This window comes from Lampris incognitus, chromosome 7 (assembly GCF_029633865.1).
Source record: "Lampris incognitus isolate fLamInc1 chromosome 7, fLamInc1.hap2, whole genome shotgun sequence".
In the NCBI taxonomy this organism is placed as follows: Eukaryota; Metazoa; Chordata; class Actinopteri; order Lampriformes; family Lampridae; genus Lampris; species Lampris incognitus.
The window spans coordinates 45576719-45597455 of record NC_079217.1 but is presented as its reverse complement, the minus strand read 5'-3'; the positions used below and the strand labels follow the sequence as shown (position 1 = coordinate 45597455).

The 20737-nt window shown below is 42.8% G+C and overlaps 1 protein-coding gene across 4 annotated transcripts in view; it reads right to left on the bottom strand.

The window, feature by feature from the left end:
* Positions 1-20737, bottom strand: part of bcas3 (BCAS3 microtubule associated cell migration factor) — a 488455-nt gene that overhangs the window by 356718 nt on the left and 111000 nt on the right. For all 4 annotated transcript variants that reach the window (XM_056283043.1, XM_056283039.1, XM_056283041.1 and 1 more), the window contains exon 13: positions 7051-7144. In XM_056283043.1, the coding sequence (XP_056139018.1) occupies positions 7051-7144 (94 nt within the window). The remainder of the gene's footprint in view (positions 1-7050; positions 7145-20737) is intronic.

Below are 20737 nucleotides of genomic sequence, written 5' to 3'. Positions count from 1 at the left end.
GGCAACCAGAAATGAACTACTAGCTAGGCAGTCGAAAATTGTGCATTTTTCTGCCTGTATGTGATGCACTTTCACTAAATGTTTCAAAAGATTGCTTGTGTTTCTGCCATTACATGCAAAAGACTTGTTGCATTTGTACCAACGAGCGTTGTCAGCACCGACTCTAGTGACGTATAACCAGAATTTTGACCATTTAGTTCTCTCCGCCATTGTCACTAAGAGCAGGCTCTGTAGGTGTGTGTGTGTGTGGGGGGGGGGGCTGGCCCCGCCTCTCAGTTTACACTTACGACAGGTCGCCGAGAGAGATCTGTCTTCTGGATTGGAAATAGCGAAAAAGCATCATAGACAAACGTCCATCCATCCATTATCTGAACTGCTTATCCTGCTCTGAGGGTCGCAGGGATGCTGGAGCCTATTCTAGCAGTCATTGGGCGGGAGGCGGGGAAAAACCCTGGACAGGCCGCCAGGCCATCACAGGGCCAACACACACACACACACACACACACACACACACACACACACACACACACACACACACACACATTCATACCTAGGGACAATTTAGTATGGCCAATTCACCTGACCTACATGTCTTTGGACTGTGGGAGGAAACTGGAGCACCCGGAGGAAACCCATGCAGGCACGGGGAGAACATGCAAACTCCACACAGAGAATGACCTGGGATGATCCACCAAGGTTGGACTACCCCAGGGCTCGAACCCAGGACCTTCTTGCTGTGAGGTGACCGCACTAACCACTGTGCCACCCTTAGACAAATGTCTTAATCTCATTGCAAATTAGAAACAGAGATGGTGAGATAAAAGGCACAAGATAATGTTTATGTAGCCTAAATAAATAGGAAAAGTATTTTCTTAATTACTCCAATACAGATAGCAGAACCGTTAACATAGGAGTTTATGTATACTAGGTCTTTAATAATTTAGCACTGGTGCCCATTTAATATTGGGTTTCGGTACCCAATCCCTAATCGGCTTCGCCATTATTACCACCCTGTGGATCTGCCAAAACAACTTTGGCCTGCTTAGGGTATGACTGATCTACTGGTTTGAGGAAATTCAACAAAGTTGATTTTCTCTTTGACATTTTACCAGTTTCCTCCTTGTTGCTGGGGGTATTTTAATTCAAATTGCAGTAACATCAGCTCATGTGATGTGCACAAAACTCTCATGCTCCAGGCATCACTGAGTGACCTGATGTCTTTTTTTTTAACCAAATTTAAAATGCATCCAATAGGCAAAAAAAGCAACTTACGAGTAATTTCAGTGGGAAATAAAAGATTGACAGAACAGATAATATTAAATATTACACAAAATGTATTTACAGATTTTGATAGTGACAAAAGAGGTGCCGGATTCAGTCAAATAGGTGCTGGTCCCAATCTGGGAGGTCCCAGATCCTGTTCCAGCAGGATCCGGTACAAGTTGAGCCCTGCTATTAAGATAGTGAAGACCTCCTGGTTAGGCCAGATTATACTCCTCAGCTTTTGTAATGGGCATCTAATACACTGTCAAGGAAAACATTAGCCGAGCCATTGCTCCAAAATAATATATTGTATCATTAACGGTGATTATTTTGGCATTGTCTAAGGTGATTCTGTCCTCTAGGGCACTGTTTCCCAACCCAGTCCTCAAGGACCCCCTAGCCTGCAGATTTTCTTTGCAACCCTGAATAGTTACCTGTTTGTAGTTATTCAACCAATCAGCAATGAATTGTGTCAGATGTTGCACACCTTGCATAATTAAGTGCTATGAGATGATTTGTTGAGTAAGTACAAGCAGGACTACCTATGCAGAGTTACAATGAAAATCAGCAGGATAGGGGGTCCTTGACGACTGGGTTGGGAAACACTGCTCTAGGGTGCTGTATCATTGAGAGGAAGATGTCTCAGTTTTTGGCTGGACCAGACCAGCAGGCCAGCCTTACAAACACGACTGTTGCTGGCTGACTGACTGACTGACTGATCATGTTTAGAGTGACTGACTGAGGGATCATGTCTAACATGATTGGGCCCCTGGATCAGGTGACCAACAACATCACTGAAGTTACACGATTGGTCGGCCGATGAGAGGCATGAGAAAGAGCACACAGTTAAAGCACCAAGAATAACAACCACTCTGACAAAACACTCACTGGTAAATTCACAAAAGGACTGCAGCTTTTGTGCCCACTAAACCTGCACAAATAAGACAAAAAGAAACCACATAATTCTCAAAGCATCTGCAAAAGGTGAAATGCACCCCTAACTGCACTGCCTAGCAAACAGTGTCTTGGTACACTGGTGCTATTTGCATGCATTTAAATTGGGTAATATGGATACATTTGGCACAAAATTTGCCCCTTTGTGTGCAAATGAGCCTCATTGCAAAACACCAGCCACACACAGGTAGAGTGTAGAGTAATAGCCACACACAGGTAGAGTGAAAATTATCAGCATCTTCAGAGAGTTGGTGGTATCTGATGCCCAGACTTTCCAGTGATCATAGTAGCAGTCATTGTAGCCTGGGGAAGGCATCGTCATGCCAGGCGTGCAAGTGAGTGGATATTTCAAAGGAGAATATCACTTTTTGATTCAACTGCGACTGAAATCATTTGCAGATACAGGTTGCCAGGTCAAACAATTCTTGCTATACTTGACATCAAGGATGACATTGAACCTTCTTACTGTGTTATTGGTGCAAAGCCAACATTTATACTTTGCCACATGGATAATTGCAATCAGATGCACAACAAGGACAAATTGCAACCGGCTGCAAACTTTATGGGCATGTTTGTGCTGTAATATCATTAGCAATTTTTCGTTTTTTTTTTTTTTTTTTTTTTGGCGAAGTGGACCTTGAGATGGGACAGATAGCGGTTTCAAGTGATGTGCAATTCATGGTGCTATCAGCAGCCGCAAGCCATTCTTTGTTAATTCGCCTGTCAATACAGACTGAGTCTTACAAAAACGAGAGACATTTTACAACAACGTTACAATTTCATTTAGCAGACACTTTTATCCAAAGCGACGTACATCTGAGAGTTAATACAACACAAGCAAGGATCTAGTCAGGAGACAACAATGCAATTAAGTGCCAAAAAACTAGGTTCAAGTCCGATAGGACATAGATGTCAACAGGCAGTGCACAAAGGCAACACATAGGGTGCATAGAAGCATTTTTCCCTTTTTTTTTTGTATTTAAGTTGCAAACAAGTACAAATACAAACAAGGGGCAAATACAAACAAGGTGTGGAGGTGTTCATGAAAGAACTGGGTCTTTAGTGTCTTCTGAAAGATGGAGAGAGACTCAGGGGATCGAATGGAGTTTGGTAACTGGTTCCATCACCGGGGAAACTTTAGGGCCCTGTTGTGGTGGAAGTGCCAGGTCCCTTTCATTGACAGAGCGTACTGAGTGGGACTGAGTGTAGACCTGAATTAGGGCGTTCTGTTTTAGTTGCAGTTTTGTAAGTGAGCATCAAAATTTTGAATTTGATGCGGGTCAACTGGGAGCCAGTGGAAGGATATGACAGAGTGACATGTGCTGTTTTAGGTTGGTTGAAGACCAGGTGAGCCGCCACATTCTGGATCATTTGCAGAGGTTTGAAAGTGCATAAAGGGACACCTACCAGTAAGGAGTTGCAGTAGTCAATGTGTGCTATTACAAGAGCCTGTGCCAGGAGTTATGCTGCATGCTCAGACAGGTAGGGTCTAATTTTCCTGATGTTTTACAAGGCAATTTGGGATGACCGAGCAATCAAGGCAATGTGAACCTTAAAGGTTAGTTGGTCATCAATCATGACACCCAGGTTTCAGGGAGACTTTGTGGGCAGTGATCCAGGTTGATCTGAGCTGGAGCTTGACCTGTTGTTGTATGGATGGACTGGCTGGGATGACAAGGAGCTCAGTCTTAGATACGTTAAGCTGAAGGTGGTGTTCTTTCATCCAGGCAGAGACATCAGCACTGCATGCCGATATCCGTGCCGAGACTGTGAGGTCATCTGGTGGGAATGATAGGAAGAGCTGGGTATCATCAGTACAGCAATGGTATGAGAAACCATGGGAGCTGATGATTGCACCAAGTGAGGTGATGTATATTGAAAAGAGAAGGGGACCGAGCACTGACCCTTGAGGCACCCATGTGGATAAGCCGTGTGGTTTGGACACTTCTCCTCTCCGAGATACTCTAAAAGATCTCCCTGAGAGGTAGGACATGAACCAGTGGAGGGCAGATCCTGAGATACCAAGCTCAGTGAGTATGGAGAGGAGGACTTGGTACTTAACCATGTCAAGGCAGCTGACAAATCTAGCAGCAATAAAGCTGAGGGTTGACCAGCAGCTCTAGCCAAATGCAGTGATTACCAACAGGAGTGCAGTCTCAGTATTGACCCCGCTTAAAGCCAGACTGATTCGGATCATACAGATTTTACTCAAAAAGGAATTCAGAGACTTGGTTAAATACTGTGCACTCAAGATTTTTTTGATAGAAAGGGTAGAGATAATCCGGTCTGTAGTATTCAACCTGACCTAGGTTGAGTGTAGGTTTTTTGAGCAGCGGGGTGACAAAAACAAATGAAAAAGGAAGGGGAGTCAACAGATAATTAGAATAGTTATAGTCACAATTAAATTCACTTCTCTTTCAAATCAAACATCGTAAGATAAGAGTGGAAAGTATTGTTCTGGCAACTGCATTTATAACCTTTTTTTTTACTCAAATGTCGCTTAACTATGTCATGTGATATGTTACTTCAGTACACTTTAACAACAAATATTATTCACAAAATTGCAGATGAGCATTTAATATCCAGTAATTCACATTATAGACACTACCACTGACTATCCCTGTAACAAACTGGCCCCAATTTCGACCACTGACCATACACGGTTCAGCCATATACTAGGTTTTGACCTAGTCTTGTTTACTCTCGTGTTGTCAGACAGATAGAGAACAATGGACCAAAAAGTACACATTCCCTTTAGGTAGAAGTCCAGAGTCAGTGAGTGGAACCTACTGAACAGATAGGTTACTCTGTCAAGGTGGAGGACTGCAACATACAATGCTGTGGTTCTGCCCGAGACTTCGGATATTAAGATGAAAAGGTAGTCATGATTTTCTGTGGTTGTGTGGGTGACCATAATGCTGGAAGACAAACCTCAGCACCCAGCTCATTCTTGCTGCAAGTACATGCATATACAACCCCCCATCAGTTTGCTAAATTTGTAAATGATTCTATCATGACATATCAGCAATTCTATTATGACCTCGGTTGGTCATTAAAAGATCCCATGGCACTTATCGCAAAGAGTAGGGGGTTCCCCAGTGTCCTGGCAAAATTCACAACCAGGCCCTCTCCATCTGGCCACCCAGTCATCCCCTCAGTGTAATTGGCTCAAAGATTCCTCCCTCTCCACCTCAAGCTGATGTGTGGTGAGTGTTCTGGTGCAAAATGGCTGCCGTGCATCACCCAGGTGGGCACTACACATTGATGGTGGTTGAAGTGAGTTTCCCCTCTTCACTGTGAAGTACTCTGGGTGTCAAGATAAAGTGCTATACAAATGTAATGATTATTATTATTGTTGTTGTTATTATAATTATCATAAATTAAGACTCAATCAACTGTAGTATGATTTGAATTTGGTCAGTGATGATAGTGGGTTTTGTGATTATGACTGTGACAATCTGAGAATGTTTTATGGTTACAGTGTCTGTGTGTTTCGGTGTCTCCCTTTCTCTGTGGTATATCTGTGTGTGTATGTGTGTGTGTGTGTGTGTGTGTGAGAGAGACAGAGTCTTGGTGTACATGTCTCATCTGTGATTTTATGTGGATTTTGTTTTGAGTGTCTTATTAGAGGGGATGGGGGGTGGCTAGACAACCAGGCTGTCTGTCTATGTCTGCAATATAACTGGGTTCCAACTCAGAGAGAGGTGCAGAGTTTAGTCATAAGCCCAGGTATGTGAAGGATTCCTTGGACGGAGGGTCATGGGGTGAGAGCCATCTCTCAGCAGCTCCTTTATTAAATGCATATGCACAAGTCTGTGTACACGTACATGCACAACACACACACCCACACACACACGCACACATATGCTTTTCTTTTCACACACCTAAACAAAGACAAAAACACAGGCATCAATCAATTAAAGGATGGGACGTACGTACCAACACATTTACGCACACATAAAGATAGCTAGCCATTCACACTGATAAAGCATCCACTGAACCTCCATTTCCGGAGTGGTAAGTTCAGAAATGCCGAAAAAGAGAAAGGAGATAACAGGGCAAAATAACTTGGTGTGGAGTGAGCTTTGGGTTTGTCTGCAGTGGATGATTCACACCAACACACACACGATACACACAAGCTAATGAGGTGGAGATAGGTCATTCTTTGCAATATTTTGGCTATTTAAGGGAATTTGTTGTGACTTGAGCACTGGTGTGTCTAAATAGTGACTGGGCTCCGTCTTAAGTTCCTAGACACTTGCATATAGATGAGAGCAGTCAGAGAACCCTGCCCTCCAAAACCTCCACACATAAGGCCTTTTCATACTGCAAAACCTACAAAGTCCACGACTAAGAGAAGAACACAATGAAAACATAGCGAGAGAGAGAGAGTGGCTAACTCTAAAATGGTAGACATAAAGGAGTTAAGGGTGGTGGTGGTAGTACACACTATGGCGGCACTACAGTAACCATGTCAGCACATTTTACAGTAAGAGAGTATCAACCGACCACTCCAACAGTAAGAATACATGTGTTTGTGTGTGTTCTTGTTGATGCAGTGGCTGGTTGATACTCTGATGTCCACATCGGAGACCAATCCTTATCTTAGCCAAAGTTCTCACATGGGAAGTGTAGGGACAAGATGGCTAGCTTGAAGCCACACACTCCCTAATACACAATTAAGCACACTTGAATGAAAACATCACCCTTCTGTGCATGTTTCTGCACCCAAGACGGCTACAATTGCCCCCCCAAAATGCCCTTTGCTAAGTTGTGATTGTTATTCACTGCCTCCAAAATAAACCCATCTGTGTGTGTGTGTGTGTGTCTCACCGCTGGGGTTGAACTGCATGCAGGATATGGGTTTATCATGAGCTGGGAAGTGAGCCACTATTCCCTCGCCGTCCGAGTCCTCATTCACCAGGACCTGGAGAACAAACAGACATGCACACAAACACACAGTCATTTTACAACAATGAGAACATTAAACAAAGAACAAGAATTTCCGCCACTCCACGATTCCCCTTTTTTCTGCCTACACTGTAGCATCACAGAACCCCCCCTTGATGACCAGCTCTACCCAAGCTCTTTTCTTTACTGACTGCTTGCTTTAATAATCACACGGACGTGTCTCTAAATGTGCCATTGCCCTCTTGTGGATAGAAAATAATTAGCATTCTGCATTACCTGCTGGAAACCAACTGCATTTCAAACATAACTTTTCTATTCTGGCCGTCTTTCTGTCTGTGCAGGAAAGAAAGACATATTACCAATTTTGCCAGATAACATTTTGCTAAACAATGAGCAACTGTTCTAACACATGTATCTACAGATCAGGTACAAAAGTAGAAATAAGATGGCATATTAATGATTATATTACGATGTCTTTACCCCACCATGGAGCTGTTTACCATGTCAAAGCTAGCCATGGCTCACTTCTTGTAATACAGTAGTGTTTAAGTGAAGTGACAAACTAGAATGGAAGTCTGGTTCCTGGCAGTTTTATCAAGAGTGTCCCGAACTCCACGACAGTGCACGAGCTCCGCTAACAAAACATAAAGGACCCATAAAGCAAAACACTTTGCTGGGACCAGTAGCGGTTAGTAAACTGCTATCGTTAAGAAGGAACAAAACGATGCAACAAGACGGTGTGTGTGTGTGTGTGTGTGTGCACGCGTGCATGTGTGCACGTGTGTTAAGTAATAAATTCAGTCACAGTGTTGCAATGAGGACTTTGGGGAGCTTGCAGAATGTTTTGGTCCAAACACAAAAGAAAAGAGCTCCAAGAAAGAAAAGGCTGCATCTCAGCGAGAGAGAGAGAGAGAGAGAGAGAGGAATAGAATGAGCAAAAAAAAAAAAGGGAAGAGAAAGAAAAAAGAAACAGAATAAAATGACTGGTGACATGAAGCAGATCCCTTTTATTACAGTGCAGGCAGACAATGTTGTTTTGTCAGGGGATCCTGCTGGAGCCCTTTGAAAAAGAGTTAGTGTCCTCTGGAGAGCCAAGCTCAATACACGAGAAAGAGAGAGAGCGAGCGAGCAAGAGAGGAGAGAGAGAGAACGAGAGAGAGAAACAAACTGAGGGATTGAGAGAGAGGAACAATGGGACAAAGAAAATGAGAGTGTGTGTGTGTGTGTATTGGTGTTTGAACTTGCTGTTCTAAATAAGGATCTTCTTAGACTGTAAGGAAAAACTTTTATGAATAGCCACACGCGAAAACGAATGTATCACTACGTTTTTCTAGTCTTCATCATTTTCGTTTTATTCTTGAAAAGACGATCTCCATTTGTCTCATCCCTGTTTATTTCATTCCCACTTCCCCCCCACCCTCACACCATCTCTCTTCCATACAACCTCGCCACTTTCTTCTTGTCTCTCTAGTTTCTCCCTCAGTACCCCCCCCCCCCCCCCAGCACTACTCATTGTTTATGGCTAGTGTAGGGTTACAGTGTGTCGGCTGGTGACAGAGTGCAGGCCTGCTTCTGAGGGCTTTAGGGCCAGCTTACAGCAGCCCCTCAGGGCATCGCGCCGGCTACAAAGAAGCTAAAGTCAAAGAGCAGGGAGAAGGAAGAGGGTCTGAGTGTACGTGTGAGGGTCTACATCACCGGCATACTGTTGCTGGCACGCCTCATTAAAATCCTGACAGCAAATCTTGTGTAATTAATCACAGTGCGGAGTGGGTGATGAGTATGAAGAAAACACATTTCAAACATCCCTCCATTTACAATGGCTCTAAAAAGTCACACACCCCTGTTAAAATGGCAGCTTTTTGTGATGTAAAAAAAGAAACCAAGATAAATCATGTTAGAATGTTTCCATTTTTTTTTTAATTACAACCTAAAAATATAAAGTGAAAAACAATCAGAAACATTTTAGGGAAGAAAAAAAAAAGAAAAATGCAAAACTCAACAATAAGCTGGTTGCAAAATTGTGCACACCCTTTTATAATTGGGGATTTGGCTGTGTTCAGAATTAACCAATCACGGGCATCTGGGTAGTGCAGTGGTCTATTCTGTTGCGTACCAACACGGGGATCGCCAGTTCAAATCCCCGTGTTACCTCCGGCTTGGTCAGGCTTCCCTACAGACACAACTGGTCGTGCCTGCGGGTGGGAAGCCAGATGTGGGTGTGTGTCCTGGTCGCTGCGCAAGTGTCTCCTCTGGTCAGTCGGGCCGCTTGTTCGGGGGGGAGGGGGAACTGGGGGGAATAGTGTGATCCTACCACGTGCTACGTCCCCCTGGTGAAACTCCTCACTGTCAGGTGAAAAGAAGCAGCTGGCGACTCCACATGTATCGGAGGAGGCATGTGGTAGTTTGCAGCCCTCCCCGGATTGGCAGAGGGGGTGGAGCAGCGACCGGGACGGCTCAGAAAATAGGGTAATTGGCAAAGTACAACTGAGGAGAAAAAGAGGGGAAAAAAGCCACAAAAAAAAAAAGAAAAAGAAAAGAAAAAAAGAAAAAAGAATTGCGTCCGGGTAGTGTAGCGGTCTATTCTGTTGCCTACCAACACGGGATCGCCGAGTTGAATCCTCGTGTTACCCCCAGCTTGGGCAGGCGTCCCTACAGACACAAGTGGCCATGACTGCGGGTGTGAAGTCAGATGTGGGTATTTGTCCTGGTCGCTGCACTAGCACCTCCTCTGGTCGGTCAGGTTGCTCCCTGGATCGGCAGAGAGGGGGTGGAGCAGTGACCGGGACGGCTCAAAAAGAGTGGGGTAATATACCAGATACAGTTGGGGAGAAAAAAGGGGAACATTGAAAAAAAAAAAAGGAAAAAAAAAAACAAGAATTAATCAATCACATTCAAACTCATGTTATCTAGTAGTTAGTATACACCTGCCATCAATTAAAGTAACTGTCATTAACCCCAAATAATGTTCAGCTGTCCCTGTAGGATTTTCCTGACATCTTCTTGGTTGCATCAACTGCAAAAGCCAGGGTCCACAAAGAGCTTACAAAGCATGTACAGGATCTCATTGCTGAAAGGTATCAACCAGGAGAGGGCTGCAAAAGAATTTCCAAGGCATTAGATAAACCATGAAGCACAGTAAAGACAAGCATCAACAAGTGGAGAAAATATGGCACAACAGTGGCATTACCAAGAACAGGACACCCCTCCAAAATTGATGAGAAGACGAGGGGAAAACTGGTCAGGGAGAATGCCAAGAGGCCTACGGCAATATTAAAGGAGCTACAGGAATTTACGGTAAGTACCGGTTGCTTCCTACATTGTGACAACAACCTCCTGTATTATCCACGTCTGGGCTATGGGGTAGGCTGGCTAGACAGAAGCTTTTTCACATGGAAAAAATAAATAAACAAAATATCCAAGACTGACTAAATTTTGCAAAAACATCCAGTCTCCCAAAACCATGTGGAAAATATGTTCTGGTCTGATGGGACCAAGGTTGAACTTAATTCCAAACTGTATGTTTGGTGCAAAAACAAGACAGCATATCACCAAAAGAACACCATACCCTTGGTGAAGCATGGTGGTGGAAGCATCATGCTTTGGGGCATATATCCAAATCAACAAAGGAATGGCTTCACCAAAAGATCAATGTTTTGGAGTGGCCCAGCCAGAACAGAGACCTGAATCTAATTGAAAATCTACGGGGGGACCTGATGAGGGCTGTGCACAGGAGATGCCCTCGCAATTTGATGGATCTAGAATGTTTTTGCAAGGAGGAGTGGGAAAGTATTACCAAGTCAAGATGTGCCAAGCTGATAGACTCCTAACCCAAAAGACAGAGTTCTGTAATAAAATCAAAGGGTGCTTCAACAAAGTATGAGTTTTGGGGTGTGCACACTCATGCAATCAGGTTAGGTTAGTTAGGTAGTTTTTTTTTCCCCCCCTAAAAACCTTGATGATTATTTTTGTAGGTTGTAATTTCGAAAACAGCTGAAAATGTTCTGACATGATTTAGCTTGGTTTCATTTTTTTTACATTACAAAACTTGCCATTTTAACAGGGGTGTGCAGATACTTTGAGTAATGATAATAGGTAGAAGGACTAGGGACACTGGTTTCAATCCATGTCATTAAAAAAAAAAACTTGCTCAGGACGCAAATCTCACTGACCAGCAGGTAGAATCAATGTGTGAAAATTTTCAATTCAAAAATGGAAATTCTTTGACCATGAACTCCAAGGGAGGTTATCACTGACACATGCCAACAAGCTTGGGTTTTTTCCACCCCTAATCTCTCCTATGAAGACAACCAAAAATGGAGGGAGCAGTGGCTAAAATCTTACCTGTTGTTAAAAGATGCGTGTAATCTAAACCAAAGCTTTTTTGATAGCTGTGAGTGTCTTGATGCATCAGAAGGTTGAATCAGTTCATCTGGACACAACGTTTGTTGACAGGCACGTTTCATCACTCAACTAAGTGACATCCATCCATTATCCAAACCGATTATCCTTACCCAGGGTGGTGGGGATGCTGGAGTATATCCCAGCAGTCATTGGGTGGCAGGCATGGAGACACCCTGGACAGGCCACCAGACCATCACAGGGCTTATTGAAGAGTAACCACGACGCTTTATAACGTTATAGCTACAAATGTGCAGTACTCGTCATAAAAAATAAATAAAAGGAAAAGGGAGGACAGCGGGTTTCGAACTAGTAAACCTCCAAAGGAAGGCGCCCAGAAGGCATCCTAATCAGATGCCCTAACCATCTCAACTGGCTCCTTTCGATGCGAATGAGCAATGGCTCTACTCCAAGCTCCCTTCGGATGTCCGAGCTCCTCACCCTATCTCTAAGGCTGAGCCCAGACACCCTACGGAGGAAACTAATTTCAGCCGCTTGTATCCGTGATCTCACCCTTTCGGTCACTACCCGAAGCTCATGACTATAGGTAAGGGGTGGAACGAAGATTGACTGGTAAATTGAGAGCTTTACCTTCCGGCTCAACTCCTTCACCACAACGGTTCAGTACAACGTCCGCATTACTGCTGATGCTGCACCAATCCGCCTGTCAATCTCCCGCTCCATCCTACCCTCATTCAATAACAAGACCCCAAGATACCTGAACTCCTTCACATGAGGCAAAAACTCGTTCCCAACCCGGAGGGAGCAATCCACCATTTTCCGGTAGAGAACCATGGCCTCAAACTTGGAGGTGCTGACTCTCATCCCAGCCATTTCACACTCACCTGTAAACCACCCCAATGCGCGGTGGAGGTCACATTCTGATGAAATATACAAACAAGATATACAAACCCATTTAAATAGTTACTAAGTTTTATAACTCGCTAATTACAAAAACATAGCATTTCACCCTGTGTATACTTGGCGGCAATCATCATCATCATCGTCAGTTTACGTGCACTGACGATGATGATGATGATTACGACTGGGCGCATGGGAGGGCTGTCCTGCTCATTACTGATTGGCTCTCCCTGGTGTGTCTCTAGGTAGATTTGGAGTTTGGATGCGCTTGTTTTTCGTAGGAATTTCTGGAACTAAACGTCATCACTTAATGAAAAACATCAAACTGAAGGCCAAGACCGAAGCAAAATTGAAATGTAATAATAAGATCTGCACTCTAACTTACCAAGCATTCACCAAATGAAGAATAACCACAAAGCTTTATAACTCCACAAACTTATAAGCTTTATAGCTTATAAGCTAATAAATTATAATAATAATTTCGATTTTTTGTTTGTGTTTTCAAATGTGTAATTTTGCAACTGTGTGAGTTTGTAACTGTACTGCCTATCTTTGCCAGGTCTCCCTTGAAAAAGAGGTTTGTAATCTCAACGGGACCCTCCTGGTTAAATAAATAAATAATAAATATAAGCTTTATAACCTTATATTTAACTACAAACACGTAGTACTCTCCATAAAAATAAAAAAAATAAAAGGAAAGGGGTGGCGGGTGGATGGCGGATTTCGGGCTAATAAACAATCCAAAATGGATAAATAATATATCGATTGGGGAAATTTCCACTTCCGATGAAACCACCATTATATATGAACCTTTAACCACAAGACCGATTAAAATTAAATATTAGACTCAAGAAAATTAACCTGTGGGAACTAGATGAGAAGGAACGACCAAGACGGTCCGTCTTGGATTTTCAAAGTTTAATAATTTTGTGGAAAAATAGATACAGACCTGTCGCTCCCTGAATTCTCCTAAAATTGCACATATTGCATTTAAAGTGAGTTTTAAATCAATTGTACACACACAAACAAAGTTGTGATAAGATCTACCTAAAACGACTACGAGCGGACAAAACGACCGTCTTGTAACTTGCGCGTCATGGTGCACGTCATGTCACTATTTATGATGTGTCTTGGTCACGTCATTTCCTTCATGAAGTTCATTGCTCAGTCCTGGAAATGCACAAGTGTTCTCCAGAGCAGAGTAATAGTCTACACTTGATGTTTAAACTGAACTTGATTGCCAACATGTCTGGTTACAGACGCACCATGACTACCACTGAGGTGTTGCAGTATTTACAGGCGTTGGACAGCGGCCATTTTAAATTGTTTGAAAAATAGCACTGAAAGTTGTTAAAATGTTAACTTTGGTGTCAGTTTCTAAACAGACATACTGGCATATGTAATGCATTCATATCTCAATTGGGTATTTATCTTGACAGAATATAGAGTTTAAAACTGTGGCAATCAATATGACCGCCCACAGTCGTTCTATCCATCCATCCATCCATCCATTATCTGAACCACTTATCCTGCTCTCAGGGTCGCGGGATGCTGCAGCCTATTCCAGCAGTCACTGGGCGGCAGGCGGGGAGACACCCTGGACAGGCCGCCTGACCATCACAGGATTGATCGTTGTAGTAGTTTTTAAGTTCTGGTCGTTGTTTGAGACTGTTTGAATTATTTTGAATTACTGCTTCTTCTTTTTTTTACGTTTTATAGGCCTTGTTATGTTTTTTTTAGAATTAGCAATATGTGTTTTCCATTTTGTTTTTCAGGTAATATTTTCACTTTTTCAATTTTGCTGTTCAAGTTCGACCATGTCTCTCCGGAGTTTAAATTGTTTAAAAATAGTATCATAGCTGTTAAAATGTTAATTTTGGTGTCAGTCATTTCCTAACAGACATACTAGCATATGAAATGCATTAATATCTCAATTGGGTATTTATCTTGACAGAATATAGAGTTTAAAAACTGATGGTCATTTTGACCACTCACTGGTCATTTAAATAATAATAATAATAATAATAATAATAATAATAAATAATTATATATATATATAGCACTTTTCTAAAACAAAGTTACAAAGTGCTTCACAAAAAAAACAAAAAAAAACAAAACATAAAACCAGGCAAGGCAAAAATAAGGGTAAGAACAAATAAGAGTAAAAATAAAAACCAATATCAAACATTTGTAAAAGCTTTCATAAAAAGAAAAGTTTTGAGACGAAATTGAAAAGAAGCTAGAGACTTAGTTCATCTTAGGTCAACAGGAAGAGAGTTCCATACTGTAAGGGCTCTAACAGCAAAAGCCCGATCACCCTTTGTAACCAGGCGAGACCCGGGAATAACTAGCAGGGCTCCATCTGCAGACCTTAATGGTCGAGGGGGGACATACTAAGTCAATAAATCACAAATATATAAAGCAGCAGGACCATTTAAAGCCTTAAAAGTGAGGAGTAAAATTTTAAAATCAATTCGAAATATAACAGGGAGCCAGTGCAGGGAGGCAAGCACAGGGATGATATGGTCATGTCTCCTTGTCCCGGTAATGAACCGACCAGCGGCATTTTGTACCAACTGCAGACGGTGGAGGGAGCCCTTGCTGATACCAGAATAAAGTGCATTATAGTAGTCAAGCTGAGAAAAGTTAAAAGTGTGTACAACTTTTTGCAAATCGGCAATTGATAAAAATGACCTAATTTTCGAGACTAGCTTGAGTTGGAAAAAGCATGACTGAACAACATGTTTAATATGATTGTCAAAACTGAGGTTAGCATCAAATATTACCCCAAGATTCCTAGCAGACTGTTTAAGACTACCTGACAGACCACCATGATTAGTAGCAAATGGACTGATGGAATTTTCGGGACTGAACAGAATGACCTCAGACTTATCATTAAATTTAAGAAAATGTTTGGATGTCCAGGATATAATGTCAGTGAGGCAAGTTGTGAGATTTAATATGGAGCTAGGATCTGTGGGTTTTAGTGGCATGTATAACTGAGTATTGTCAGCATAAAAATGGTAGAGCACATCGTGATTTTGAATGACCTGGCCAAGGGGCAGCATGTACATAGAAAAGAGAAGGGGGCCAAGAACTAAGCCTTGAGGGACACCACAACTCAAGTGAGCCACTGAGGAGGTACAGTTACCCAGAACAACAGAAAATGTTCTGTTGGTGAGATAAGAACGTAATAAGTTAAGTGCCGAGCCCTTGATGCCAACCCAAGTCTCTAAGCAATGTAGGAGGATGTTGTGATCAACTGTGTCAAAGGCAGCACTTAAGTCCAAGAGAACTAAAGTCGAGCAGTCATCTCTGTCTGCATCCAGCAGTAGATCATTAGTGACCTTAACTAGAAGTGCTCTAATGGACAAGTCAGTGTATTCTTATTGCTGGTCCCAAGCCCAGAAAAATGGGGAGAGTTGCGTCAGGAAGGGCATCCAGTATAAAACCTTTGCCAAATCAAATATGCAGAACATAATTCAGATTTCCATACCAGATCGGTCAAGGCCCATGTTACCAACGACCGCCACCTGTACTGTTGGCCAGCAGGGTGTGGGTGGAAACTATGCTACTGTTGGGCGAAGGAGGAGAGGGGGGAAGACATGTCAAGAGGCAGCGGGAGAGGAGGAAGGGTAGGAGTGTAGAGGTGAGAGTCAGAACTTTGAATGTTGGCACTATGACTGGTAAAAGGAGACAGCTGGCTGACATAATGGACAGAAGAAGGTAGATATATATTGTGTGTGCAAGAGACCAGGTGGAAGGGGAATAAGGCCAAGAGCATAGGGGGTGGGGTTAAACTCTTCTACCATGGTATGGATGGGAGGAGAAATGGGCTAATTCTGAAGGAAGAGTATGTCAAGAGTGTATTGGAGGTAAAGAGTGTCGGAGAGAGTGATGAGTATGAAGCTGGAAATCGAAGGGGTGGTGATGAATGTTATCAGCGCATATGCTCTGCATGTTGGGCATGATATGGAAGAGAAAGAATAATTCTGGAGTGAGTTGGATGAAGTGGTGGAGAGTATACCCAAGGAGGAGAGAGTGGTGATTGGAGCGGATTTCAATGAGCATGTTGGTAAAGGGAACAAAGGTGAGGAGGAGGTGATGGGTAGGTATGGTGTCAAGAAGAGGAATGTGGGAGGTCAGATGGTTGTTCGATTTTGAAAAAAAAGAATGGAAATCGCTGTAATGAATAAATATTTCAAGAAGAGGGAGGAACAGAGGATGACTTATGAGAGCGGGGGAAAGTGCACACAGGTGGTCTATATATTATGCAGGAGGCATGATCTGAAAGGGATTGGAGACTGCAAGGTGGTGACAGGAGATAATGTAGTTAGGTAGCATCAGTTGGTGGTCTGTAGAATGATTTTGGAGACCAAGAAGAGGAGAGTAAAGACAAAGCCAAGGATCCAGTGGTGGAAGTTAAAGAAGAAGACTATTGTGTGGATTTCAGGGAAGAGTTAAGACAGGCACTGGTGGTAGTTAAGAGTTGCCGGATGGCTGGGCAACCACTGCAGAAATAGTGAAGGAGACAGCTAGGAAGGTACTTGGTGTGTCATTTGGACAGAGGAAGGAAGACAAGGAGACTTGGTGGTAGAATGGGAAAGTACAGCAAAGTATACAGAGGACGAGGTTGCAAAGAAGAAGGGGGAAAGTCAGTGATGAAGAAAGTAGACAGGAGTACAAGGAAATGTGGCATAAAGCAAAGAGAAAGGTATGAGTTGTATGACAGGTTGGACTCTAAGAAAGGAGAAAAGGAGTTGTAGACAGAGGGACCGAGCTTGGAAGGATCTGCAGCAGGCTAGGGCGATCAAGACGAGAGGTAGAAATGTGCTGACAAGCAAGGAGAGCAAGGAAGGAATACATTGAGGGCAAATGAGAGAGCAAAACAGAGAGAGAGAGAGAGAGAGAGAGAGAGAGAGAGAGAGAGAGAGAGAGAGAGAGAGAGAGAGAGAGAGAGAGAGAGAGAGAGAGAGAGAGAGAGAGAGAGAGAGAGAGAGAGAGAGAGAGAGAGAGAGAGAGAGAGAGAGAGAGGGCAAAAGAGAGAGAGAGTGAGAGAAGGTTGGATGATGTGAGGATAGTGAATCACGAAGTGCGGTGGATTAGCAAGGAGGAAGTGAGGGCAGCTATGAAGAGGATGAAGACTAGAAAGGTGGTTTGTCCAGATGACATACCTGTGAAGGCATGGAGGTTTTTATGAGAGATGGCAATACAGTTTTTAACTGGATTGTTTTACACAATCTTGGAAAGCGAGAAGATGTCTGAGGAGTGGTGAAGAAGTATACTCATAGCGATTTTCAAGAATAAGGGGGCTGTGCAGAGCTGTAGCAACTACAGAGGTATAAAGTTGATCAGCCACAGCATGATGATATGGGAAAGAGTGGTAGAACCTAGGTTAACAGGAGAGGTGATGATATGCGAGCAGCAGTATGGTTTCATGCCACGAAAGAGCACTACAGATGTGATGTTTGCTTTGAGAATGTTGAAGGAGAAGTACAGAGACGTTCAGAAGGAGTTACATTGTGTCTTTGTGGATTTAGAGAAAGCATATGACAGGGTGCCGAGAGAGGAGGTGTGGTATTGTATGAGGAAGTCGGGAGTGGCAGAGAAGTATGTAGGAGTGGTACAGGATAAGTATGAGGGCAGTGTGACAGTGGTGTGGTGTGCAGTTGGAATGGCAGATTGTTTCAAGGTGGAGGTGGGATTACATCAAAGATCGGCTCTGAGCCCGTTCTTGTTTACAATGGTGATGGACAGTTTGACGGACAAGATCAGGCAGGAGTCTTCATGGACCAGTGATGTTTGCGGAGGACATTGTGATCAGCAGCAAGAGTAGGGTGCAGGTTGAGGGGAGCCTGGAGAAGTGCATATATGCACTGGAGAGAAGAGGAATGAAAGTCAGAAGGAGCAAGACAAAATATATATGTGTGAATGAGAGGGACAACAGTGGAATGGTGAGGATGCAAGGAATACAGCTGACGGAGGTGTATGAGTTTAAATACTTCGGGTCAAGTGTTCAAAGTAACGGGGAGTGCAGAAGAGAGTAAAGGCAGGGTGGAGTGGGTGGACAAGAGTGTCAGGAGTGTTTGCGACAGAAGGGTACCAGCAAGAGTTTAAGGGAAGGTCTACAAGATGGTAGCAAGATCAGCTATGTTGTATGGTTTGGCAAGAGTGGCACTGATGAAAAGACAGGAGGTAGAGCTGGAGGTGGCAGAGTTGAAGATGCTAAGATTTTTGTTGGGAGTGACGAAGAAGGACTTGATGAGGAACGAGCTCAGGTTGGATAAAGCAAAGAGACAAAGCAAGAAAGGTAAAATGGTTTGGAAATGTGCAGAGGAGAGATGCTGGCTATACTGGGAGAAGGATGCTGAAGATAGAGCTGCCAGGGGAGAGGAAAAGAGGAAGGCAAAAGAGGACATGTGGTGAGGGAGGACATGCAGGTGGCTGGCATGACAGAGGAAGCTGGAGAGGACAGGAAGAGATAGAAATAGATGATCTGCTGTGGTGACCCCAAACGGGAGCAGCTGAAAGTAGTAGTAGTTGTAAGGACTTAAGCTGCCTTTTTTTTCTTCCTAAATTTGTCTCTAGTGGCCATAAAAAAAAACCTTCTATCCAGGGAAATCCTTGACATGACTGCAACACAATGGATAAACATAGTTTTAAAGAAAGCTTACATGTACACAGTTTTGTGTGCATTTTGCTAGCATTCAAAATTTTGATAAAGGAACAAAACAAAACCAACTTCCCACTGTAGCAAATGCCCTCAAGAATTCTGCCACATGCATTTAATGTGACTTCTGTTTCGGGGTGAAATTCAAGAGAACTTTCTTCAATGCTCCTTGTAAACAACATATTACCTTTGTATTAGCATTTTTGCTTGTGCAATATTACATTTCACTTTAACTGAAACTTGGTTAGACCAAGATAAAAGTTTGACTGTTCTTGTCGAGTCAACTTCTACCAACTTCAGTTTTGTGAGCGAAACCTGAATGCACAAGAGAGGAGGTGGAATTGCCATTTTGTTTAATGATTCATTCCAATGCAGTATATCTTATGGAAATGTTGCTTCTTTTGAATATGTGTCTCTTCAGTTAAATTCCTCTTATCAAATTATGTTTCTAAATATCTATAGGCCCCCTACATGCAATGCAAACTTTTTTGATGACTTAACTGAACTGCTGTCGATAATATATATTGACTTTGCCTGTGTAGTTGCTGCTGGTGATTTAAACATCCATGTTGACAACTCCCAGGACAAAAGGACTAAAGAACTGTGTTGTATTCTTGTTGACTATGGGCTGACTCAGCATGTGATAGAGCCCACAGACAACAAGGGGCACACTCTGGACTTAATTATCTCCGAGGGTCCGACTATTTCTTTTTCTTTTTTTCTCTTAATTTTCAAAAAAATGTCCCCCTTTTTCTGCCCAATTGAATTTGGCCAACTACCCTACTCTTCCGAGCCATCCTGGTCGCTGCTCCACCCCCTCTGCCTATCTGGGAAGGGCTGCAGACTAGGGCAGTTTGTCTCATAGACCAGTGTAGAACTTGGGTAACCCCTGAATTTAGACACCGACTGGCTAACACTGATGTCTTTGTAGGCCTGGGTGATTGCTCGTTGCAAGAGGTAGACAATAGATGTTAGGTGGAAGGAATTGAAAATAACCATCATGCTTTGCTTCTGACTGTCCGACAATCCTGAGGGCTAAAAAATTCCATTGGTGTGTACGCATAAATTTACCCATTGTAGCGATTGATACATGAGGCCCCAGATCATCAGGGACAGGTCAGCTTCCTGTCCCCAAAGTCAAAAATAAACATGGAGAGGTAGCTTTCAGTTTTTTTTTTTGCACCATATTTCTGGAACAAACTCCCAGAAAAGTGCAGGTCCCCTTGCAACTGTCAGCTCTTTTTTATCAAGGTGAGGACCTTCCTGTTTGCCTCTGCCTTTTATTAAATCAAATTTGAAGCTTTTGATTATCATCTTACACTGTACAGTTACTTTTACTCTATCTTTTTATTTGTTTGTAAATGTCTTATTGCCTTATGTGGCTTTTACATTTTGTCTTAATGCCTTTTATATTTTATGTAAAGCACTTTGAATCGCCTTGTTGCTGAAATATGCTATACAAATAAATTTGCCTTACCTTGCCTATATATGAACCATTAGCATAGCGTGCTAGCATTATGGCAACACTTAAACTCCAGCATAACACTTCACATTGATGCAAAAATCCAAACATTAGGATGTTAAGGTTAGATGCAAGTAAAACTAAAGCTACTGTTAGCCTACAAGTAAAACTAGAAATGAAGTAAAACGTCCTCTAAAACTAAAGCTATAAAGTAAAAT